Source organism: Gossypium hirsutum, chromosome A11 (genome assembly GCF_007990345.1).
Source record: "Gossypium hirsutum isolate 1008001.06 chromosome A11, Gossypium_hirsutum_v2.1, whole genome shotgun sequence".
NCBI lineage: Eukaryota > Viridiplantae > Streptophyta > Magnoliopsida > Malvales > Malvaceae > Gossypium > Gossypium hirsutum.
Genome location: NC_053434.1, coordinates 23,950,640 through 23,968,698, shown reverse-complemented (window position 1 = coordinate 23,968,698; position 18,059 = coordinate 23,950,640). Strand labels below are relative to the sequence as shown.

The window sequence follows — 18,059 nt, the reverse complement described above, 5'->3', positions numbered from 1 at the left end:
AGAGTATAATGAATTTAATAATATAAATTACATAACACCTATATATAACAACATTTCATGCAAATGTACCTTAAATTAATATAAATAATTAACTTCCATGCAAATATGTAAAAACCATAACAAATAATTTACTAAACAATAACGAAATATGAAAAAAATAAGCAAAGTATAAACTTATGAAATATAAATCAAATAAAGATATTCATAAATTTTAGATTAATATGAAAATAATAAAAGAAAACCCAAAAAAAATGATTAATATATATAAATCATATTATAGGGTATAATACCTTAATGATGTACTAAATATTAATATTACACATATTTATTTAGTAATAAAAATATATATATAACTAATGAGTGATAAAATAGTATATATTTTATAATGAAATAAAAGTAATGTAAATGATAATATATATATATAGTAAATATTTAGTGTATAATATAATTTATAACCAAAATATATAATAATATAAACCATATAATAAGTAATATAAAAATATATATAATAAAATGTAATATGTAATAAAATGTAAATATAATGAAGGATAATATATATACTATTATTTAGTAAAAATTAAAATTTACACAATTAATAATAATACATAAATTTTTTTAAAAAAATATATATATATATAAAATATATAAATAAATATAATTTATAAGTAAAAATAATATAATAAATAATATATACTATTTTTTAATTAATATTTATAGACATAAAGTATTTAATAGATTATAAAAAAATATTTTAAAAGGACTATAATGAAATAAAATTAAAGTTTTAGGGCTAGTTTAAATAATAATAAAAAAATTTGGGCCTTCTAGAATGCGTGTTAAAACCGAGGGACTCATTGGGCAAATTGCCCTAATCCCAAAACGACACCGTTTCCCCAAATTAAATTTTAAAGCACTGTGAGGACCAAATTGAAACAAAATGAAAACATTAGAGCTAAATTAAAAAATAAATAAAATGAAATTATAAATATTAAAATTACGAGAGGACCAATTGGGCAATTAACTCATTTTACAAAAACACGCGGATCCTCCCCGGGTAATCGGGTCAACACGCGGATCCCCTGTTGAAACGGTGTCGTTTTAGTGCTTATTGAACTAAGCCAAAACGACACCATTTTGTACTACTATATATATCAAAACTTAAGCCTAAAATTCATTTAGTTATTAGTTTTTAAAAAAAACTTTGAAAAGCTCTCTGAAAGAGAGTTTGAGAGCAGTCCTCCGGGCTCCGGCCTCCATCGAGCCGAGCCCCGGTCATCGGACTCACGTGCCCACGCGCCGTCGCCGACCCCTCCATGTACGACGGTCAGAAGCCCAAAGTCCCGATTTTTCGAAGCGATTTCAAAGGTAAATTCGCTTTTTATTTATTTTAATGGTATTTGCATGTATTTAGAGAAGAAAAAATGAAAAGGTAAAGGTATATCACCTTTAAGAAACTGTATGTATTTGGCTTTTGTATTCCTCGTTAAAAATCTCCCTCCGCTTACAGGTTACAAAGGAGGCTTTTATAGCCACTGTTTCTATTACATTTTGGGAAGAAATCTTTTATTTCTTTCCATACTTGTTTTGTTTGTTTGTTGCTGTTTCTTTCTTTCTTTTGTAGGTAATCGAGGAAAGTAGACCACCGGCGTTGATTTGATCGTAGACCATGGCATGGTTTGAAGCCCGGGAATCACGGCACTGATTCGGGTCGCTGCGAGACGAACGGACACGAGTCGAAGGGGCGTAACTCTTGGTCTGATTGCGGCGCAAGTTCTTCTGTCGCTTGGTATGGCTTGGGAGTTGCGATGCAAACCATAGCTAGGGTTTCCCGAAACTGAAAATAAGTTGGGCCAATTGGGCCTACTAAGTCTTGGTTTACTGGACTAGTTTAGGGGTATTGGGTATTTGATTGTAAATGGGCTATTGGGTTAAGCGGGTTATTGGATGTAACGGGTCTGCTGGGTATTACATTGTAATTGGGCCTCGAGTAGACTAAAATTTTTTGGGCTCTGTATATGGACTATTTAAAACAGTAAACATTCGTTTATTTTTTTATTGTTTAAGACCCGGGCAAATTTAGGTTATTACAGCTAAAATATAATGCAATTATAATTTAATTTAGTAATAAATAGAATAATTTTAAAATTAATTATATTTTATTATTTTTATTTATTTTGATGTTTTAAACTTTTGATATAACAATATTTAGTATAATTTTTATATTTATTATATTTTCTAAGTCATTTTGTGAAAATATAGTTGAAAATTTTGTTAAAAAATTTTCAAAAGCTTACAATATACTTAAAAACATGTTTTAAATGTGTTTTAACTTATCTAAATGCTTTTGAGTTAATACCAAAATGTTTTAAGGTGTTTAAAATATTTTTAAGGTATTTTGGTAGTAAAGTCTTTAGACATAAGACCATATGTCTCGAGATATGAAACTTTGAATACAAAATTCTGCTTCAAGAGTTGCATGTTCAGAGACATTGGCTTGTATGTCCTAAGACATGCCTTCCAATGATTATATAACAGTTATTTTTTAGTCATGTCTCAAGACATCTTATCAAGTCTCAAGACTTAGGATGCAGAGACAATTTTTAATCCCAAAATTAATGCTTCCAATAGTTAGAATTTTTCCCTAGCGGCAATAAACATCCACAAACTTATTCCTTAATATTAATATAAGTCAAAGACACTTCAAGATACAAGATTGAGGTATCCATGTATCAAGCACAAGAGAAAATCTTCAAATATTCATTTTTTTATTTATCTTGTAAATATTCTTTAAGAGCCTAGTGTCAAATCTTTTGTCATTTACGTATCTATTTAGAGCTCATACTTGTAAACATTCACCTTTTTAGAGGTTACCATTTCTCATTATTCATCTTTATCACTAAATATAAATTAAGAGGGTTTTAGTTGAGTAATAAAAACTGCGAACGGATCTCGTTTAACCATAAAAGTTATGGGGGAAATACATTATAATAGAGTTGTAAAGGTTAGCTTGAATGTATCAATTTATAGTAGTGAATTGAGAAATCTTTAATGTTGGAAAACTAAAGTAGTGGAGATAGGTGATTGAGGTGGAACAACTATAGTAACTTATGCAAGCTTTTCTCCTTCTCACATTTCATTTAAAAAATTTTATAGAAATTTTTTAAATACTAATTCACTCCCTCTTAATATTTTTGAGCCTAATATCTTTAATTAAAAATTACTAAATAAAAAATTTGAACCTAATGCAAACAAATAAAACAATTAATCTTTAATAAAAATAAATTCATTTAATGTATTTTTATAAATTTTTATAAGTTTAAATACTTTTCCTTGAATAAAAACTTTTTTTTCAAAAAAAAACTTTTTCTCAATCTTTCTTCTTTTTTAGGTTATAAAAATGGTTATATTTTAATTTGACCTTTAAATTTCGTTCGAATTTGAGATTTAATCTATACTTTAATTTTGACATAATTTGATATATCAAATTTTATAATATTAGTTATTCTAAATATTTTATTTTAATTAAAATCATGATATGAATTTTTAAAAATTGATATTATCATTTTATTAAATTTTGGTCCATCAAAATGTTATTCTATTATTATATGAATATCAAATAATTAACTCTAATCATTTATATGTTCATAATTATTTATCATATTATTTATTTATTAATGATGCACAACATTAATATTGCATTAAATATTATTTTCTAAAGTTTATCCAATGAAAAAAAATAGAAATAGGACGTGACTATATAGTGACCCACCAGCTGCTGGTCCTAATGCTGACGTGGGGGACTCTGTGTCAGACTGAGCACTGAATACGGAATATATAACATCCATTCATCATCTGGCTGTCATCTGCCTTCTGTTTGTTGGTTCATTTTGTCCTGTCTTGTCTTCTAGTATCGTCTCATCTCCTCTCTGCTTTTTTTTTTCCTTGGCTGAATTAGATCAAAATATTAATAATAATAACCTTTCTCCGGTTTCTTTCTTTTCTTCCATGAATCTTTGAGGGTTTTTTTTTGTATGATATTTCTGAGACCCAAATGGCGATTGAAGATGACGCTGAGAGCTGCGGGAGTAGAGCTGTGGACTCGCTTGTCCATGTGAATCCTCGACATCACAGGCAAAAGCTTGACGTTTTCCACCAGGTGCTTAACCGTATCCGTCACTCTAATTATGCCGAAGCTAATCTGCCTGGCTTTGATAATCACCTCTGGCTTCATTTCAATCGACTTCCTGCTCGGTACTAACTTTAACCCTCTCTCTTTATATATGTATTATTTCTGCTTTTGTTCGTTGCTGTACCTTTTTCTTTTTAAACTTTCTCAACTGATTGTTTGGTTGCTGATGATCGGAAGGATAAGTTTCAGATGAGATTCATGAATTTTTCAATTGGCGTAGATTTATAAATATCATCCTTTAGAAAGAAAAAAAAAAGCGTCGCTAGCAAACAAGGAAAATAGAACAATCGTGTGAATCTGGAAATTTCTTTTTGTCTTTTCTCATATTCCTCATCGTGCTTTTTAAGTTCCCCTCTCTCGACGTTGTTGAGATTTCATTTACTGTTGATAGATATGCATTAGACGTGAATGTGGAGCGGGCAGAAGATGTGCTCACACATAAAAGATTACTGCATTTGGCAGAAGACCCCGCTAATCGTCCTGTTTTTGAAGTTCGTATGGTTCAGGTATTCTTCCAATTCCTCGTTAGCGTCATCATGAAATCCTAGAGATCTAATGAAGCTAGGCTTTGACATGATTACCATTGACTCTTGTATGTCAAATTGCAATCTTGTGTGATTTTGGCATGTCATGTATAGGTCTATCCTGTCTTCCCCGCACAATCTATTGACTCAGTTCATTCTGATTCTTCTATGCAAGAAGATGCACAAAGTGCTTATCATTCATATAGACAGGGGTAAGGCTCCTTGTAGCTAAAGTTATTTTGCATGGATTTCTTTTGTAGTCTTTTTCCTTTTAGATCCAAATTTAAGGAATGGCTCTTTCTATCGGATCCATGTATTTCCTTCCTGTCTTTCTTCAGCATCCACCCACCTCCTACATTTGGTTCGTCTTCTAATCTTGAAGCTGTTGCTCTTCAAGCAAGAATATATCATGTTGAAGATGGAGGAAGTGCTGTCAATTCAACCTCAGGTCCTTTCCGGTAAGGATTTTGATGAGTTGATCACTATCTCTTCTTAGTCTTATGGTGCAAAGTGGCTTTCTCCTTTCTGATCTGGTTATTAGATATTTTAAGAGCCCATGAGCTGAATTGACATTGTTTTGCTTGCTCTTTTCATTGAAGCACAGTCTAAAGCCACTGCCTTGCTCTTAATATCTGCCTAACTTGATTTGATATAAATACTATTCTGTAATGTTGAATCTTGTAGGCCCATGCACGAGATCACCTTTTCAACAGTTGACCGTCCAAAACTCCTTAGTCAGGTATTTGAATACTTTCTCTTCTCCTGTCTGACGAAGTGGGCCGTTGTGTGTTCTCATATATTTCAGATTGATATTGGCACCCTCGTTTTGTTTCTTAACATGAGATTGGTGCATTTTGGTTGCTTATTTGAAACAACCGTCTGGTTATTTTTAATCACTGAATTTGATATTGATAAAGATAAATTTGTTCTGCTGGCACTTACTCTTGGGTATGTTATTGTTGTGGGAAGACCAAAATGTTGTATTTAAAGTTTCTCTTGCAATGATGAATATTGATGATTATTTTTGCAGCTTACTTCTTTACTTGCGGAGATTGGATTGAACATTCAAGAAGCTCATGCTTTTTCCACTACAGATGGGTACTCTTTGGATGTTTTTGTTGTTGATGGTTGGCCTTCTGAGGTATGCTCTTATATTTCTTCGTGTAAGTGGATAAAATGCTTGTCGCTAAGGCTGTAACATGATTCACTCATTACTCTTTTAGGAAATTGAGGAGCTCAAAAATGCATTGGAGAAGGAAATTTCGAAGTCGAAGGTACCCTTTCCATCATGATTCACTCATTACACCCTTAGCAATGACATTACATAGATATATTCTTTAGCACTGAATCAAGCCTTATCAGTGCTGCACATGATGCCTGATATACAGGTAGTAAATTGGTAATCTTACTTGTTGGCACAAAAATGAATTCTTTTTTCTATATATTATTTCTGAATTTATGAACTGTGAGTTTTATAGAAAGTATTAATACTTAAATTTTGATGAAGCAAGAAACTAAATATCTGATTTAAGGTCTGGCTTTTCAAAAGGCTAAATCCTAAGTATGACTTATCAGAAGCTTAATTTTCCATTTTTCAAATATAAGTTTCTTAGCTTTTCAAGCAAATTTCCTCTAAACAGATGCATACTAAATGCTTTCCAGTAGATGAACCTAAGTTCTTTACTTGATGACTTGTAAACTTGAGTATTATTATATCTATATATTATGGATTGCTGGAGCTAACCTATTTATCTACTTCCCTTTTGTGTTTTATTATCAGCTGCAGGAACAATCTTATTCTAGAAAGAGTTCAGTTATGACTGAGCATGTCAAAGAAAGGGTTGTCTCCTTACCTAGTTGTGTTGAAATCCCTACTGATGGAACTGATGTATGGGAAATTGATGCCAGGCAGCTCAAAATAGAAAACAGGATTGCATCTGGGTCATATGCTGATCTGTAAGTATTCTCATTTTCAAACCAGCTTCTTTCTTTTTTTGTTGTGGGGAGAGTACAAGTTCTAACTCATTATCTGATTTAACATCTTCAGGTATAGAGGCACGTATTGTAGTCAAGAAGTGGCTATTAAAGTCCTCAAGCCTGAGCAGATCACAAGAGAAATGCTGAGAGAGTTTAGTCAGGAAGTTTATATTATGAGGTTTGTTGGAGTACTTGTAAATGCTTATTGTTGTGCAGGGAACCTATCATTCTCTGATAAGCATTCTATATGTGATCAGATTTTAGTGATTTTCCTATTAAATAGATCTTTCTTCTTAAGTTTATATGATCTAGGCCTGTATTTGCATTAGGATGTAGATTTCATCTGATGGATCTTTTAGTTTATAGTACAAATATAACATAGACCCTTGTGCACATAGAGAAGTTCATTGTTATAACATAGACCTTAACAATTTTAAGTTATGATAAGGGAATAAGGAAATACTCATCTTGAATTCTTCTTGAATCATAGGAGCTATTATTTGAATTTGAATTTGAATTCTTTACAATCGACTTTATCATGAGCTCTTGATATTTATCTAGGAGGATTTTTTTTATTTATCCACTTTCCATTGCTACATCAAAGGATTTTGGGCGATGTTTGGCTTCCTGGAGGGTATAGTCTTCTTTCCTATAAGATGAGATCATTAAAAGATCATGTTATTTCCATGGCCATCCAATTTATCTGGCACAATTTGCTTAATGTTTTCCTCCCTTCTTCACACGTGCCTCTCCAAAGAACATGTTCCTCCCTTTCTCTTCCTATCCTTCTCTAGTCCCTAGCTGGTCTGAATTATTAGTTACTACAGATTTTAATAATTATGGTGAATTTTCAAAAGAAAAAATTCTTTGGAAGATTGGTGTTAGGTACTAAATAACCCAAAGGGGATTTCTGTTGTTGCTGCTTTATTCTTAAAAGTGGATGGTTAGACCTAGGAGTGTTGGGATGGTACAGAGGGACAAAGCTATGAAAGAGGCTACTTTTAGCTTGCTGTCTGCATAACATCTATGCTCCGTGTACCATGCCTTTTCAGTTCACTTAAAAATTAATTGCTATTTACGCTACCTTTGATTTTTTGGTAGTTCAAAAGAAGTCTGAATTTGAGCATTTCCAAGAGTAGTCTCCTGTAGAGCCAAAAATGATTCCATTTATCAGTCTGTATGTATTGGGTGTGAATACTACCAGAAAACTGTGGAAGAATCATCCATATATAACATGGTTTCTCACATATTATAGTTGAATTTAAGACCCTCCCAAGTTTTTGAATGTACTATAATGTGCTAATCTTAAAGTTGGTTCTAGGAGGGTGAGACTGATTGGTACTTGTCTTCAAGGCCAATTCACATGCTGCATTTTGTTTTTTGATCCTGTTTGCAGGAAAATTCGGCATAAGAATGTTGTTCAATTAATTGGCGCATGTACAAGATCTCCAAATCTGTGCATTGTGACTGGTATAATCTAATTAACTTTTCCTGACATGTTTTACTATGCTCTATACTTTCTTCCTCAGCGCGTAAAATTTAAAAATTTTGCTTCAACAATGTTGCCGTTAAGAGTTGCTGTTTTTCATCTTTACCAGATTAATCTATAATTATGTTGCTAGAAGGGAACAATTCTGGCTTTGAGTACAAACTGAGAGATTGACAAAACCTACCATTACGAATTTAATGTCTGTAAATTCCATCTCTATACCAAAATTTAATTTGTCAGATTTGTATGCCTTTTCCCCCTTCTAATTTTTTCGATGATAAACTCTATGAACTTCATTTAAAAAAATAAGATTTTCATTGCATTTTATAAATAATCAGTTTTTGATAGTGGTATTTGTGCATCATCAGAGTTCATGGCCAGAGGTAGCATATATGACTATCTGCATAAGCAAAGGGGAGTGTTTAAATTGCCATCTTTACTCAAAGTAGCCCTTGATGTTTCCAAGGGAATGAACTATTTGCATCAAAACAACATCATCCATAGGGACTTGAAAACTGCCAATCTTCTGATGGATGAAAATCAAGTAAGACCATGTTGTTTTTCCTTATATCTTGTTTCGGATAAATATTGTATTGCAAAACAGCATATTTGATTAACATATGATATTTTTCCTGAAACCACTTATCTGTCCTAGATAGGTTGTTAAAGTTGCTGATTTTGGAGTTGCTAGAGTGCAGTCTCAATCAGGAGTGATGACAGCTGAAACTGGAACATACCGCTGGATGGCCCCTGAGGTATGTATTTTTCTTGGACATTTATGTTTCTCCTTAATATTCTTTACATCATGGCAATTAGCTGCACGGCTGATCTTTGTAGTATGCGTTGCATTTCCTTTTTTCCTTTTAATATGTCTTTTTGATAATCAAAACATGTGCTATGCTCTCTAATTTCCATGTCTGAACTATAAGAATCATTCTGCATTATATAATCAACTTCTACAAAAAAATAAAAAAACCTTCTACATGGCTACTTTTTGTTTGGTCATTTGATCGATGTAGTGCACTACACTAAATACTTCCAGCAAATGAGAGTCAAGCATGATTTGAATTGTAGAACCTGGTTTTATAATCTAATATTTCTTTCACCAATCTTATTTACTGTAGGTTATTGAGCACAAACCATACGATCACAAGGCAGATGTTTTTAGCTTTGGAATATCACTCTGGGAGATACTGACAGGAGAAGTAAGACTTTTTAATTGTGCATTATTGTCTGTGTGCAAACTTGATTTCATCAACAAAGCATTGATAGTCAGTTTGAGATTATAAATATTTCTTTTTGACGTATGGATACGTTCAAAATGTCAGCTCCCATATGGTCTCCTAACTCCATTACAGGCAGCCGTTGCAGTGGTGCAAAAGGTATATATAAATCTGAAACACTCTCTTATTGTGCTAATAATGAGTATCATTTGTTTGATAAGGATCATTTTACAGAATCTACGCCCGACAATCCCCAAGCATACTCACCCAAGACTAAGGGAACTGCTTGAGAGATGCTGGCTGCAGGACCCAAGCCAAAGACCTAACTTTTCTGAAATTATAGATATCCTTAAACAAATAGCTAAAGAGGTAAAGGTATTAATGGGAAACTAGGAACTGTAATTAGTGGAGTCAAAGAAAACAATTCTAAGCGTGGTAGTTACCTTTGAAATAGGTTGCAGATGAGGGGGAAGATGGGTGCAACATCAAGTCTTCTGATGCTTTCTTCTCCGCCGTGAAGAGGAGGATGCTGTGAACTACACGTGTTGTCTCACTGCATGCATACATGCATTGTTTTTGTTATTTCTTTCTTTTGTTTTTTTTTTTTTTGGGGTTGGGGGATGTACAGCATTATGCATGATGAGAGGGTTATCCAGTTCTTGTAACTCTTGTTACCGTTTCCTTCAAATCCGTTTTTAAGTGTTACAATTGCTATCTCCCCCCTTGTTTCCTCTCTCTCTCTCTTATAGAAGGTTTTCTTATAAGGGAAATGGATAAGGATGATTCAAGAATTAATCCGAAAACCGAATTTGATATTAAGTTTCTTGTCACTCATGATTCAAGTTTTTTTCACATGCAATGAGATAAAGAAAAAGTTATATTGAAAAAAAGTTACATTTATACTATTATTTCACTTATGATTGATGTATTTTTGAGCACTTCCATCCTACTTTATGCTGAAGTTCATCAAGCGACGGATGTTTTCCACTTGCAAATGTTTACTCCCTTTTTTTGAGTATAAATTCCTGAGCCTCTCTTCTCGAGAATGATTTGTGGAGATTTTTTTGAAAAGTTAGAATCTTTCTAAGTTGAATTTTTTTTGTGGAAACGTAGTCTTAAGGCTACCCTCACTAAAGCTTTCCTTTGATTGAGGAAATGTAGAGGATCTTTGCTCTTTTTGCTTTAGTGAAGGAAGAGATCTCTTACCTTTTTGGGGATTGCCCCATCAGAAAGCGCTTCCGAGAATATCTCTACACTATTGCCCAATCTAGCACCTTGGTTCCACCTAGCTAGGAGGATTGCCTCTCCACTAATCTCTCCTAAGATATGGATGAACAGGTTGAGACTACCATAGAATGCCTTGTTTGCTTTTTCAGTCTAGGAGATACGGTTGGTAAGAAATGCTCGTGTTTTTGGTGATTCCCATCCAATAAAGACTTTTGAGGAAAGAATCTTTTCAACGACGGGGCAATTTGTTGTCATCTACTCAACAGTTTAAAGAGTTCCCCTCCCTTTACCTTAGTGACCTGGAACCCACCCTCCCTCAAAAGGGATTGGTACAAACTCAATATGAATGGGTCATCGCCGAGAAACCCAGGGAAGCGAGGGCAGGAGCCCTTATACAAGACCGTAATGGGAATTGGGTTACAGGATCTTATAGACATATCCCAAGATCTACCAGTGTGGAAGCAGAGTTGCGAGCCCTCAAAAACGGCCTTTAGTTGGCAATAATTTAAAATTAGATAATATTGAAACTGAAGTAAATGCCACCACCATTATCCATTTTATGAATAATGAACTAACTTCTAATCTCTTGTTATGCAGACGCACTAGCTGAGCTAGGGAGCAATTTTCAAATTACCTCTCCCTTGAATGTTTTAAATTTTCAGAATTTGCTAGTAGCTGATATGTAAGGAGGTGTTATGTATCAAATAATATTTTAATTTCGCATTTTATGAAATCTAGTATCCGACCAAAAAAAAAACTTTAATTAAGTATCACCCATCATTTGAGTCTCAATTTTTAAAAAAATACATATTCATAATACATTTGGACCGAAGATACCAAAATTTCCATTGTTTTTACTTTACCATTTCTATCAAAAATTCAAAACCATATATAATTTTTATAGATACATAAATTTTTCACCATATAATCTAGTTGTTTTTATTTTATTTTATTTTATTTTATTGGTGGTGGTGGCTTGCTCTCGTTAGTTTATGCCGTGCTTAATTCCCCATGGAATTCCAATGCTCAAGCGGGAGGCCGGGCGCTTTTGCCTATTCAAATTAAAACTGTTCTCGATCCTTTCCGTTGCCGTGTTACAAGATGATCCAGCAGAACTAAATGAGATCAATATTATATACCAGGCCATACGATGCCAAAACCTCGATTAATTTTTCTATAATGAAAGTTTCAATTGCCCTAAACCCTAAGAAAACAAAAAAAAGATGCATTCTGAGACAGGGAAAAGTCAAAAGCACATATTATAAGCAAACTGGAACCATTGGGATTTTGCAGTCCTACCGAACCAAATGAACTGAAAATAACACACAAGGCTTGGGACACTCACCCTACTGCAACCTCATTCTCTTCTTCGTATGTTTATTGGGTGAATGGTGATGCTCCTTTTCCTCTGATGCCTTCGGTTGCTGCATCTCTTTTGACTTTCTGCTGTTTACAAACTGAGAGAAAGATGGAATTGCAGGCAGCTTAGTTTGCATTTGCGGGGTTGAAGCCTTTACTGAAGTCTTCGATTCAATGTCGCCACAATGTTGTTCACCAATAACTTTATTTACTTCTTTTTTTCTCTCATCATGTAAAATAGTTGACACTGTTTGAGGAGAGGGTTCTTCCTTCCTTGTGATATTCTCCAAAGGTGACTTGATACCAGTACCGATTTGATTTGTTATCTCAGCTGCAGAGCTTGTTGTAGATAGCCACCTCACCTTACTCGCCACTTGCGAGTAATAAAAAGATTTCCCACTCTTCCCATATTTCTTAAAGCACTCATTTTCAAGGATGGTAGATGATGCTTCAAAATCAACCCTGCATTGCAAGTATGACGATGATACATCATTTTACATGTTTGTTTTCTCAACCCATTAAAGGAAAAATGTGCGTGAAAAAAGTACACATACTTCAAGTCACCAAGTCGCTGATGTGCATGCTTCAGGGCATCTAACAATCTTTGCTTGCTTGATTCTCTCAGCGCTCCAGATATGGCATTTTTGTCAGGTCTATTGGCCTGTTCAGTACAAATAATGTTGTTGCTAATTTCAAAAACTACCATACACCAGAAATGGTCAAACATCTGGAAGAATCAAATTACTAATAGATCATGCTTTCTATGTCAAAGCAATTCAGCCTCATTCCGATTTGCATGGACAAGCCTCAATTGAAGACAATGAATTCTTAAGAGTTTCATATTTCATGATCGATGAAGCAGCATTTAAGTTTCTATGCGAAACCATTATTGTCTATATGACTGGAGAATATGGGTACTAACTTGTTTATCATGAGCTTTGTTCCGATAATAGTTTTCTTCTGCACGCTGCAAGAGCTCGATCTTCTCATTTATCCCTGTTTTTTTCGAAAATTTGGATCTGGATATGCCCTTTGCAACCTCAAACCCATCTGGAAATTTAAAAGATTAAACAAGTAAATTAATAAAAAAGTTCAATATTGCCTTTTGTTTCTTTACCCCTTCATTGGAGGAAACCCAAACCCCTAAATGAATGCTGACATTTAATACAAATTCACTTACCTTCCGAATCAGATATATCTTCCTCAGAGCCACTTGCCTCATCATTACGGTTCCAGAATTCTGAGAAATTTTCATTTTCAAAGGCATCTGTGGAGCTGAATAAACACAAGCATGGATAAACTCATAAGCACTGTACTACTGACAGTTTACACATTTACTTGGGAGCTAGGTCATCAAAAAAGTCTTTATTCTCCATACATTATGCCACTTTCAATCACCAAAGCTACTAACATTAGTAGCTCATATCACAAGCATTAAAAATTAGTTATATTAGAAAACACTGATGCATTGCACTCACTTAACTAAAACTACAAAGAATGAATTCTGGGATGATTGTTTAAATATGCTCAAGGAAAAAAAAATCATGAGTAATTCAGTGTCCTTAAGATGGAGCAAAACTGCCTACAGATTGCTTGTACAGCCTTGGTTGGTCATGTTTAAAGACTCTATGACTGCCAAATTTAAGGTGATGTAGAAAAAGTTTTCAATAATTGATTGCAAGCATACTTAATATAATAAGGGAGAAAACATGTCATCCCTTTCACTAAAACAAGGTTAAAACCATACCTGCTCAAGATTTTTGAGAAACCATTTCTCTGGCGGACAGCAATAGCAGTTGTTAGCTCTTCCAGATACTTGGCCACAAGGTTTGGATGTTTGCAGGCATCGCATGATTTTTTACACAGTGATGCAGAAACCTTTTTAGCCAGGATACATAAGTAGTTTTGGATCAATGATGATCAGGTAAAAGCAGCCAACTACTGCATAAACAGATCATGCTTTACCACAAATTCCATTACCTCTTCTCCAAAGCTCTCAAGAATCTTTTTCCTACGGCATCCAAAACCCTCGCAATATTCAACCATCTGCATGTTTTATGCACTTCATGAAAAAAGAGTAGCAAGGAGAGTTCACATTGTACCAACAGGACTTCTACTGACCAGATTAAAATCAGACGTGGACTTCTTTGACAATCCATGTTCTGAATCTGATGATTGCAATTTCTTGCTCTCAGCAATGCTAAGAATAAATTCCTGCCAAGTAGTCCAATAAACAGATCAATTCAAGATAAAAGCATGCAAAGCGAGAGCTATCATGATTACACGGTTTGAAATGGTGACCAACCATCCTTTTTCGATCATCCACTCCATAGTACAACAAGCTTCTAGAAGGCAACTGGTCACGACCAGCTCTACCCGACTCTTGATAGAAGGCTTCCATTGACTTCGGGATATTAAAATGGCAAACTATTCTAACATCCTTTCTGTCTATACCCTAGAAATATCGACCCCAAGATATTAGAGGCAAATGATATTCATCAGTTCCCACAATAGTGCAACAGTCAAAATTTTAAAGAGATGTCTTCATTGTTCAATGAAAAAATTAGTAATATATTAGCTTACCATTCTGAAAGAAAACGAACCATTTGAATAACCATGCGCATAGAGATCAGCCCCGAGCATAAACCAAAAAGAAAAGAAGGAATTCATCACAATCTCAGGTAAGTTGCAGTGCAGGTAATTAGAAGTGAAAAAGAAAGGTACACTATCTTTAAGAATGCTTTCCTCTGAATATCTATTGCCAGTTTCTTGACATAGGATTTCTTGGTTACTACCTAAGTTCATTATTATAGCTTAAACTATAAAATAAAAAGAAATGAAGGACTTCATTACAATCTCAAGTAAGTTGCAGTGCAGGTAATTAGAAGTGAAATAGAAAGGCATTCTAAATTTAAGAATGCCTCCCTCTGAGTATCCATTGCCAGTTTCTTGACATGAGTGTTCTTATTTACAACCTAAGTTCACTATTATTATTTAAACTATACTATTCACATTGTTTCGTAGATAAACAGACTAGTACATCAAAGACAAAATATGTGATAGTTCACTTTTAATATAATCCAGTAGGAGAAGATCAGAGCAAGTTCAATGTTAAGTAAACGTTTTGGTTAATCATACCCAAAAGCTACCGTGGCCACAACAACCTGTATCTTGGAACAAATCCAATCATCTAAGACAGAGCTCCGCAGTTTATTATTTAACCCTGCATGATAGGCTGAAAAAGAAATGTAAAAGTAAAACCTACCATATGATATAGGTCTACAATGAAGGTTGGGAATAAAGAAGCATCAGTTACCAGCACAGGAAATCCCATTTTTGGAAAGATAAGTGGACAAGTCATCACAAGTTGTTCGTTCAAGGCAGTAAACAATTGCACAGACATCTCCAGCAGATTTGAGCACATCACACAAGTCAGCATAAGCATCATCCATAAGATCTTTATATCGAACTGCACTTTTGGGTAATCATCTTAGATGCACAATAATTAAATATGGTTCTCTATGTGAAGAGCAATAACAAGAAAACTCAAACCAAATCAAATATCAACATATACAACAAAAAAAAAAAAATTTGCAAGGAAAAATGTGAACTATATGCCTATTGCTTAGTACTTGTCACTAGCATCATCAGTACAAGCTTACTACTTACCTTCATAATATATATTTGGACGGTTGAAAGATGATTTAAGGACTAAAGGATTTTGCAAATTTAAGGAATCTATGACATCCTTCTGTACTCTGCAAAATGAAAAAGAAAAAGACCAAATTATTTTGTAAATTGGTTCTGGCAATTTACCTCACGAGAAAAATCTCCTAGACTATTGGAACATGATATTCTCCCTTATGAAAGCAAAAAGTATATTACCACACTCACTTAGGAACAGCAGTGGCAGTCAAAGCCAATATTGGTACATCTTGTAGTTGGTTCCTCAAAGATGAAAGCTTCCGATAGCTAGGCCTACAATAATACACCAGCAAGAAAAGAGAAAAAAAAAAAAAAGATCAGAAACCTTCATGTAAGAGTTTTAGCAATAAAATAGTCCTCAAATGGGTGTATATGCAGAAAAAACATATGCATAGGTTATTACATATGAAAAGAACAAGAGTTGGATACACCTCAGCAAATAAAATTACGTTCAAACATGAACACGTCAGACATAGGCTACATATGAAAAGTGAAAGCCTAAATTCAGGCTGAATACTAATTGTTGTCTTTTACAGTAATTTGGCATAGAACTAAAAGAACATACTCAAATTTCTTTCCTTTTGGTGGGAGTGATCACAAACCTGAAATCATGACCCCATGATGAGATGCAATGTGCCTGCAATTTTCACAAAAGAAGCAAAATTTTAGGCAGAGACTTAATGTCTTAAAACTTCTCGTCAAAAAAGCTGCAAATTTCCAGACTAAAGTCATTGGTCAATACTAGTTCATGCAAATCACACCTCATCTACTGCAATGAGATTTAACAATCCTCTACCATGAATCTTTTTAAGCTTTGACATAAATCCTGAAGTGGCAATCAGCTCCGGTGTCACATAAAGCAAGCGAATAGATGGTTGTCCACGATCAAGATCTTCATGAATCTGATAATTAAAACAGAAACATCAAAAAGAATACAATAACATGTTCATTTCAACTGATCTCATCCATTACAACGAATAAAACCAAAATTTGCTATTAAGGGCAAATAATAATAGCCCAAGGGCCACGATGGGACATATGGTTTCCTAGTAACAAACGAAGCTCAAGCTTAACAGTCAGTGCCATAACTTAGATTACCTTATTCCTCAGCTGCGACGTTTGAGTTGAAGAGAGAAACTCAGCCGCAATTCCTTTCTCCTTCAATGCCATTACTTGGTTTTCCTAAATAGTAAATAAATTCCAAAAAAAATTTTAAAAAATGTGGGAGAAAAAAATTATTATACTAGAAGGAAGCTGCCATGCGATATACTTACCATCAAGGCTGCGGATTAAATTGGAGGAACAAATGTACCAGTTAAGTGCAATGTCCTTCCGGTTTAAAACCAGTGAATAGTTAAAAAAAAGGTTAAGAAACCTTTCAATAAGTAAAAGTTAAAAAAATAAAATAAAATGGAAGAGATACATCCACCTATTAACGGAGAAATGACGAGCACAATTCCCGTTTTAGCCAAAGCAGGGATTTGATAACACATTGATTTTCCTCCCCCCGTTGGCATTAGACAAAAACAATCTCTCCCTGAAATAAAAAGGAATGGGCTAAATTCAACAAAATTTTGAAAAAAAAAAACGATCTTGATGAAAATTTACGTTCAAAATATACCTGATAAAATGGCCTCAATGGCTTCCAACTGATTCCCTCTGAAATCAGGATGACCGAAATTCCATCTCAGGAGCTTAACCAAAGCGTCTCTTCCACATTTGCGCCGCTTGTCTTTGGCGCCAAGGTTTTGCAATGGCAACGGCGACTTCTTCATTGAATCCAATGTTGTTCTGAACTCAAGCTTTGTTACAACCGGTAATCGACGATGAGTACTATTATTGAAGAAAAATAAAATCGAAGGAATGGTGGAGTAGTTCTTCACCTGGAGTGGAAATCGGAGACCTGCCCTCACTTTCTTTCTTTCGAAGAATCGAATATCAAAAGAAGTTTTGAGCTTTGAAACCCAACAATTTTAAGAGTTCAGAGCTTAACGGCAATCATAACCTGAATACTACTGGGTAGGAAGCCCATATCGCAGACTTGAAGGCCCAGGTCAGCTTCTTTTTCAATGGAAAAGGACGGCGAGACGGTGACGGTGAAATTATTGAGGTAGCCTAAGATTTGATATTAAAATAAAATTATGGATTATTATGATTATTCAGTTTTAACTCAATTGATATAAGTATTATTAATATATGAGTATGCGTTCGATTACGTTAAAATCTCCTATTTCTATTTATATGTTGAGAGAGATTAAGGGTAATTCTAGATATAATCAAAATAAATTGCTTAAAAAACAAAAATATGAGTTAATTTCAAATGCAAAGATAAGAGTGAGTGAGTGAGTGAAAAAACAAAACAGAGT

At 34.0% G+C, this 18,059-nt stretch overlaps 2 protein-coding genes and 1 long non-coding RNA gene across 7 annotated transcripts; 2 read left to right on the top strand and 1 right to left on the bottom strand.

Moving 5' to 3' along the window:
* The first annotated feature begins 1,161 nt into the window (after positions 1 to 1,161).
* On the top strand, positions 1,162 to 2,063 carry LOC107895565 (uncharacterized). Its single transcript, XR_001683504.2, has 2 exons — positions 1,162 to 1,365; positions 1,622 to 2,063. It is a non-coding gene; the product is annotated as an uncharacterized lncRNA (long non-coding RNA).
* Positions 2,064 to 3,863: 1,800 nt separating this feature from the next.
* LOC107895559 (serine/threonine-protein kinase STY17) lies at positions 3,864 to 10,221 on the top strand. 3 transcript variants are annotated; one of them, XM_016820827.2, is made up of 16 exons: positions 3,864 to 4,251; positions 4,581 to 4,695; positions 4,828 to 4,925; positions 5,052 to 5,171; positions 5,398 to 5,452; positions 5,744 to 5,854; positions 5,937 to 5,987; positions 6,494 to 6,669; positions 6,761 to 6,868; positions 8,087 to 8,160; positions 8,548 to 8,723; positions 8,839 to 8,934; positions 9,304 to 9,384; positions 9,508 to 9,561; positions 9,637 to 9,771; positions 9,857 to 10,221. In XM_016820827.2, the coding sequence occupies exons 1-16, from the start codon at positions 4,052 to 4,054 to the stop codon at positions 9,935 to 9,937; spliced, it is 1,731 nt and encodes a 576-aa protein (XP_016676316.2). In that variant the 5' UTR covers positions 3,864 to 4,051; the 3' UTR covers positions 9,938 to 10,221. The 3 variants fall into 3 exon arrangements, with proteins under 3 accessions (XP_016676316.2, XP_040937343.1, XP_040937344.1); XM_041081409.1 differs by having other exon boundaries at positions 9,637 to 9,777; XM_041081410.1 differs by having other exon boundaries at positions 9,637 to 10,221.
* Positions 10,222 to 11,780: 1,559 nt separating this feature from the next.
* LOC107895547 (ATP-dependent DNA helicase Q-like 3) lies at positions 11,781 to 17,731 on the bottom strand. Of its 3 annotated transcripts, none has more exons than XM_016820812.2 (20): positions 17,577 to 17,731; positions 17,315 to 17,495; positions 17,123 to 17,230; positions 16,968 to 16,975; positions 16,792 to 16,875; positions 16,455 to 16,595; positions 16,296 to 16,330; positions 15,883 to 15,966; positions 15,658 to 15,746; positions 15,305 to 15,457; positions 15,127 to 15,223; positions 14,572 to 14,575; positions 14,294 to 14,443; positions 14,110 to 14,202; positions 13,969 to 14,034; positions 13,736 to 13,866; positions 13,169 to 13,263; positions 12,911 to 13,038; positions 12,543 to 12,649; positions 11,781 to 12,450 (listed from the first exon to the last, which is right to left on the bottom strand). In XM_016820812.2, the coding sequence occupies exons 2-20, from the start codon at positions 17,466 to 17,468 to the stop codon at positions 11,976 to 11,978; spliced, it is 2,202 nt and encodes a 733-aa protein (XP_016676301.1). In that variant the 5' UTR covers positions 17,469 to 17,495; positions 17,577 to 17,731; the 3' UTR covers positions 11,781 to 11,975. The 3 variants fall into 3 exon arrangements, with proteins under 3 accessions (XP_016676301.1, XP_016676306.1, XP_040937342.1); XM_016820817.2 differs by having other exon boundaries at positions 17,315 to 17,484; positions 17,577 to 17,698; XM_041081408.1 differs by having other exon boundaries at positions 17,315 to 17,631.
* Positions 17,732 to 18,059: the final 328 nt, after the last annotated feature.

What these genes read in the sequence shown, in the direction of transcription:
- LOC107895559 (XM_041081409.1), top strand. Translation starts at nt 4,052, where the DNA reads ATGGCGATTGAAGATGACGCTGAGAGCTGCGGGAGTAGAGCTGTGGAC. An exon ending in TTCAATCGACTTCCTGCTCG is followed by an intron (nt 4,252 to 4,580) that starts GTACTAACTTTA and finishes TACTGTTGATAG; the next exon opens with ATATGCATTAGACGTGAATG. An exon ending in TCTGGGTCATATGCTGATCT is followed by an intron (nt 6,670 to 6,760) that starts GTAAGTATTCTC and finishes TAACATCTTCAG; the next exon opens with GTATAGAGGCACGTATTGTA.
- LOC107895547 (XM_016820812.2), bottom strand. Translation starts at nt 17,468, where the DNA reads ATGAAGAAGTCGCCGTTGCCATTGCAAAACCTTGGCGCCAAAGACAAG. An exon ending in CGTCGCAGCTGAGGAATAAG is followed by an intron (nt 16,596 to 16,791) that starts GTAATCTAAGTT and finishes TTTAATTATCAG; the next exon opens with ATTCATGAAGATCTTGATCG. An exon ending in AGATATATCTGATTCGGAAG is followed by an intron (nt 13,039 to 13,168) that starts GTAAGTGAATTT and finishes TTAAATTTCCAG; the next exon opens with ATGGGTTTGAGGTTGCAAAG.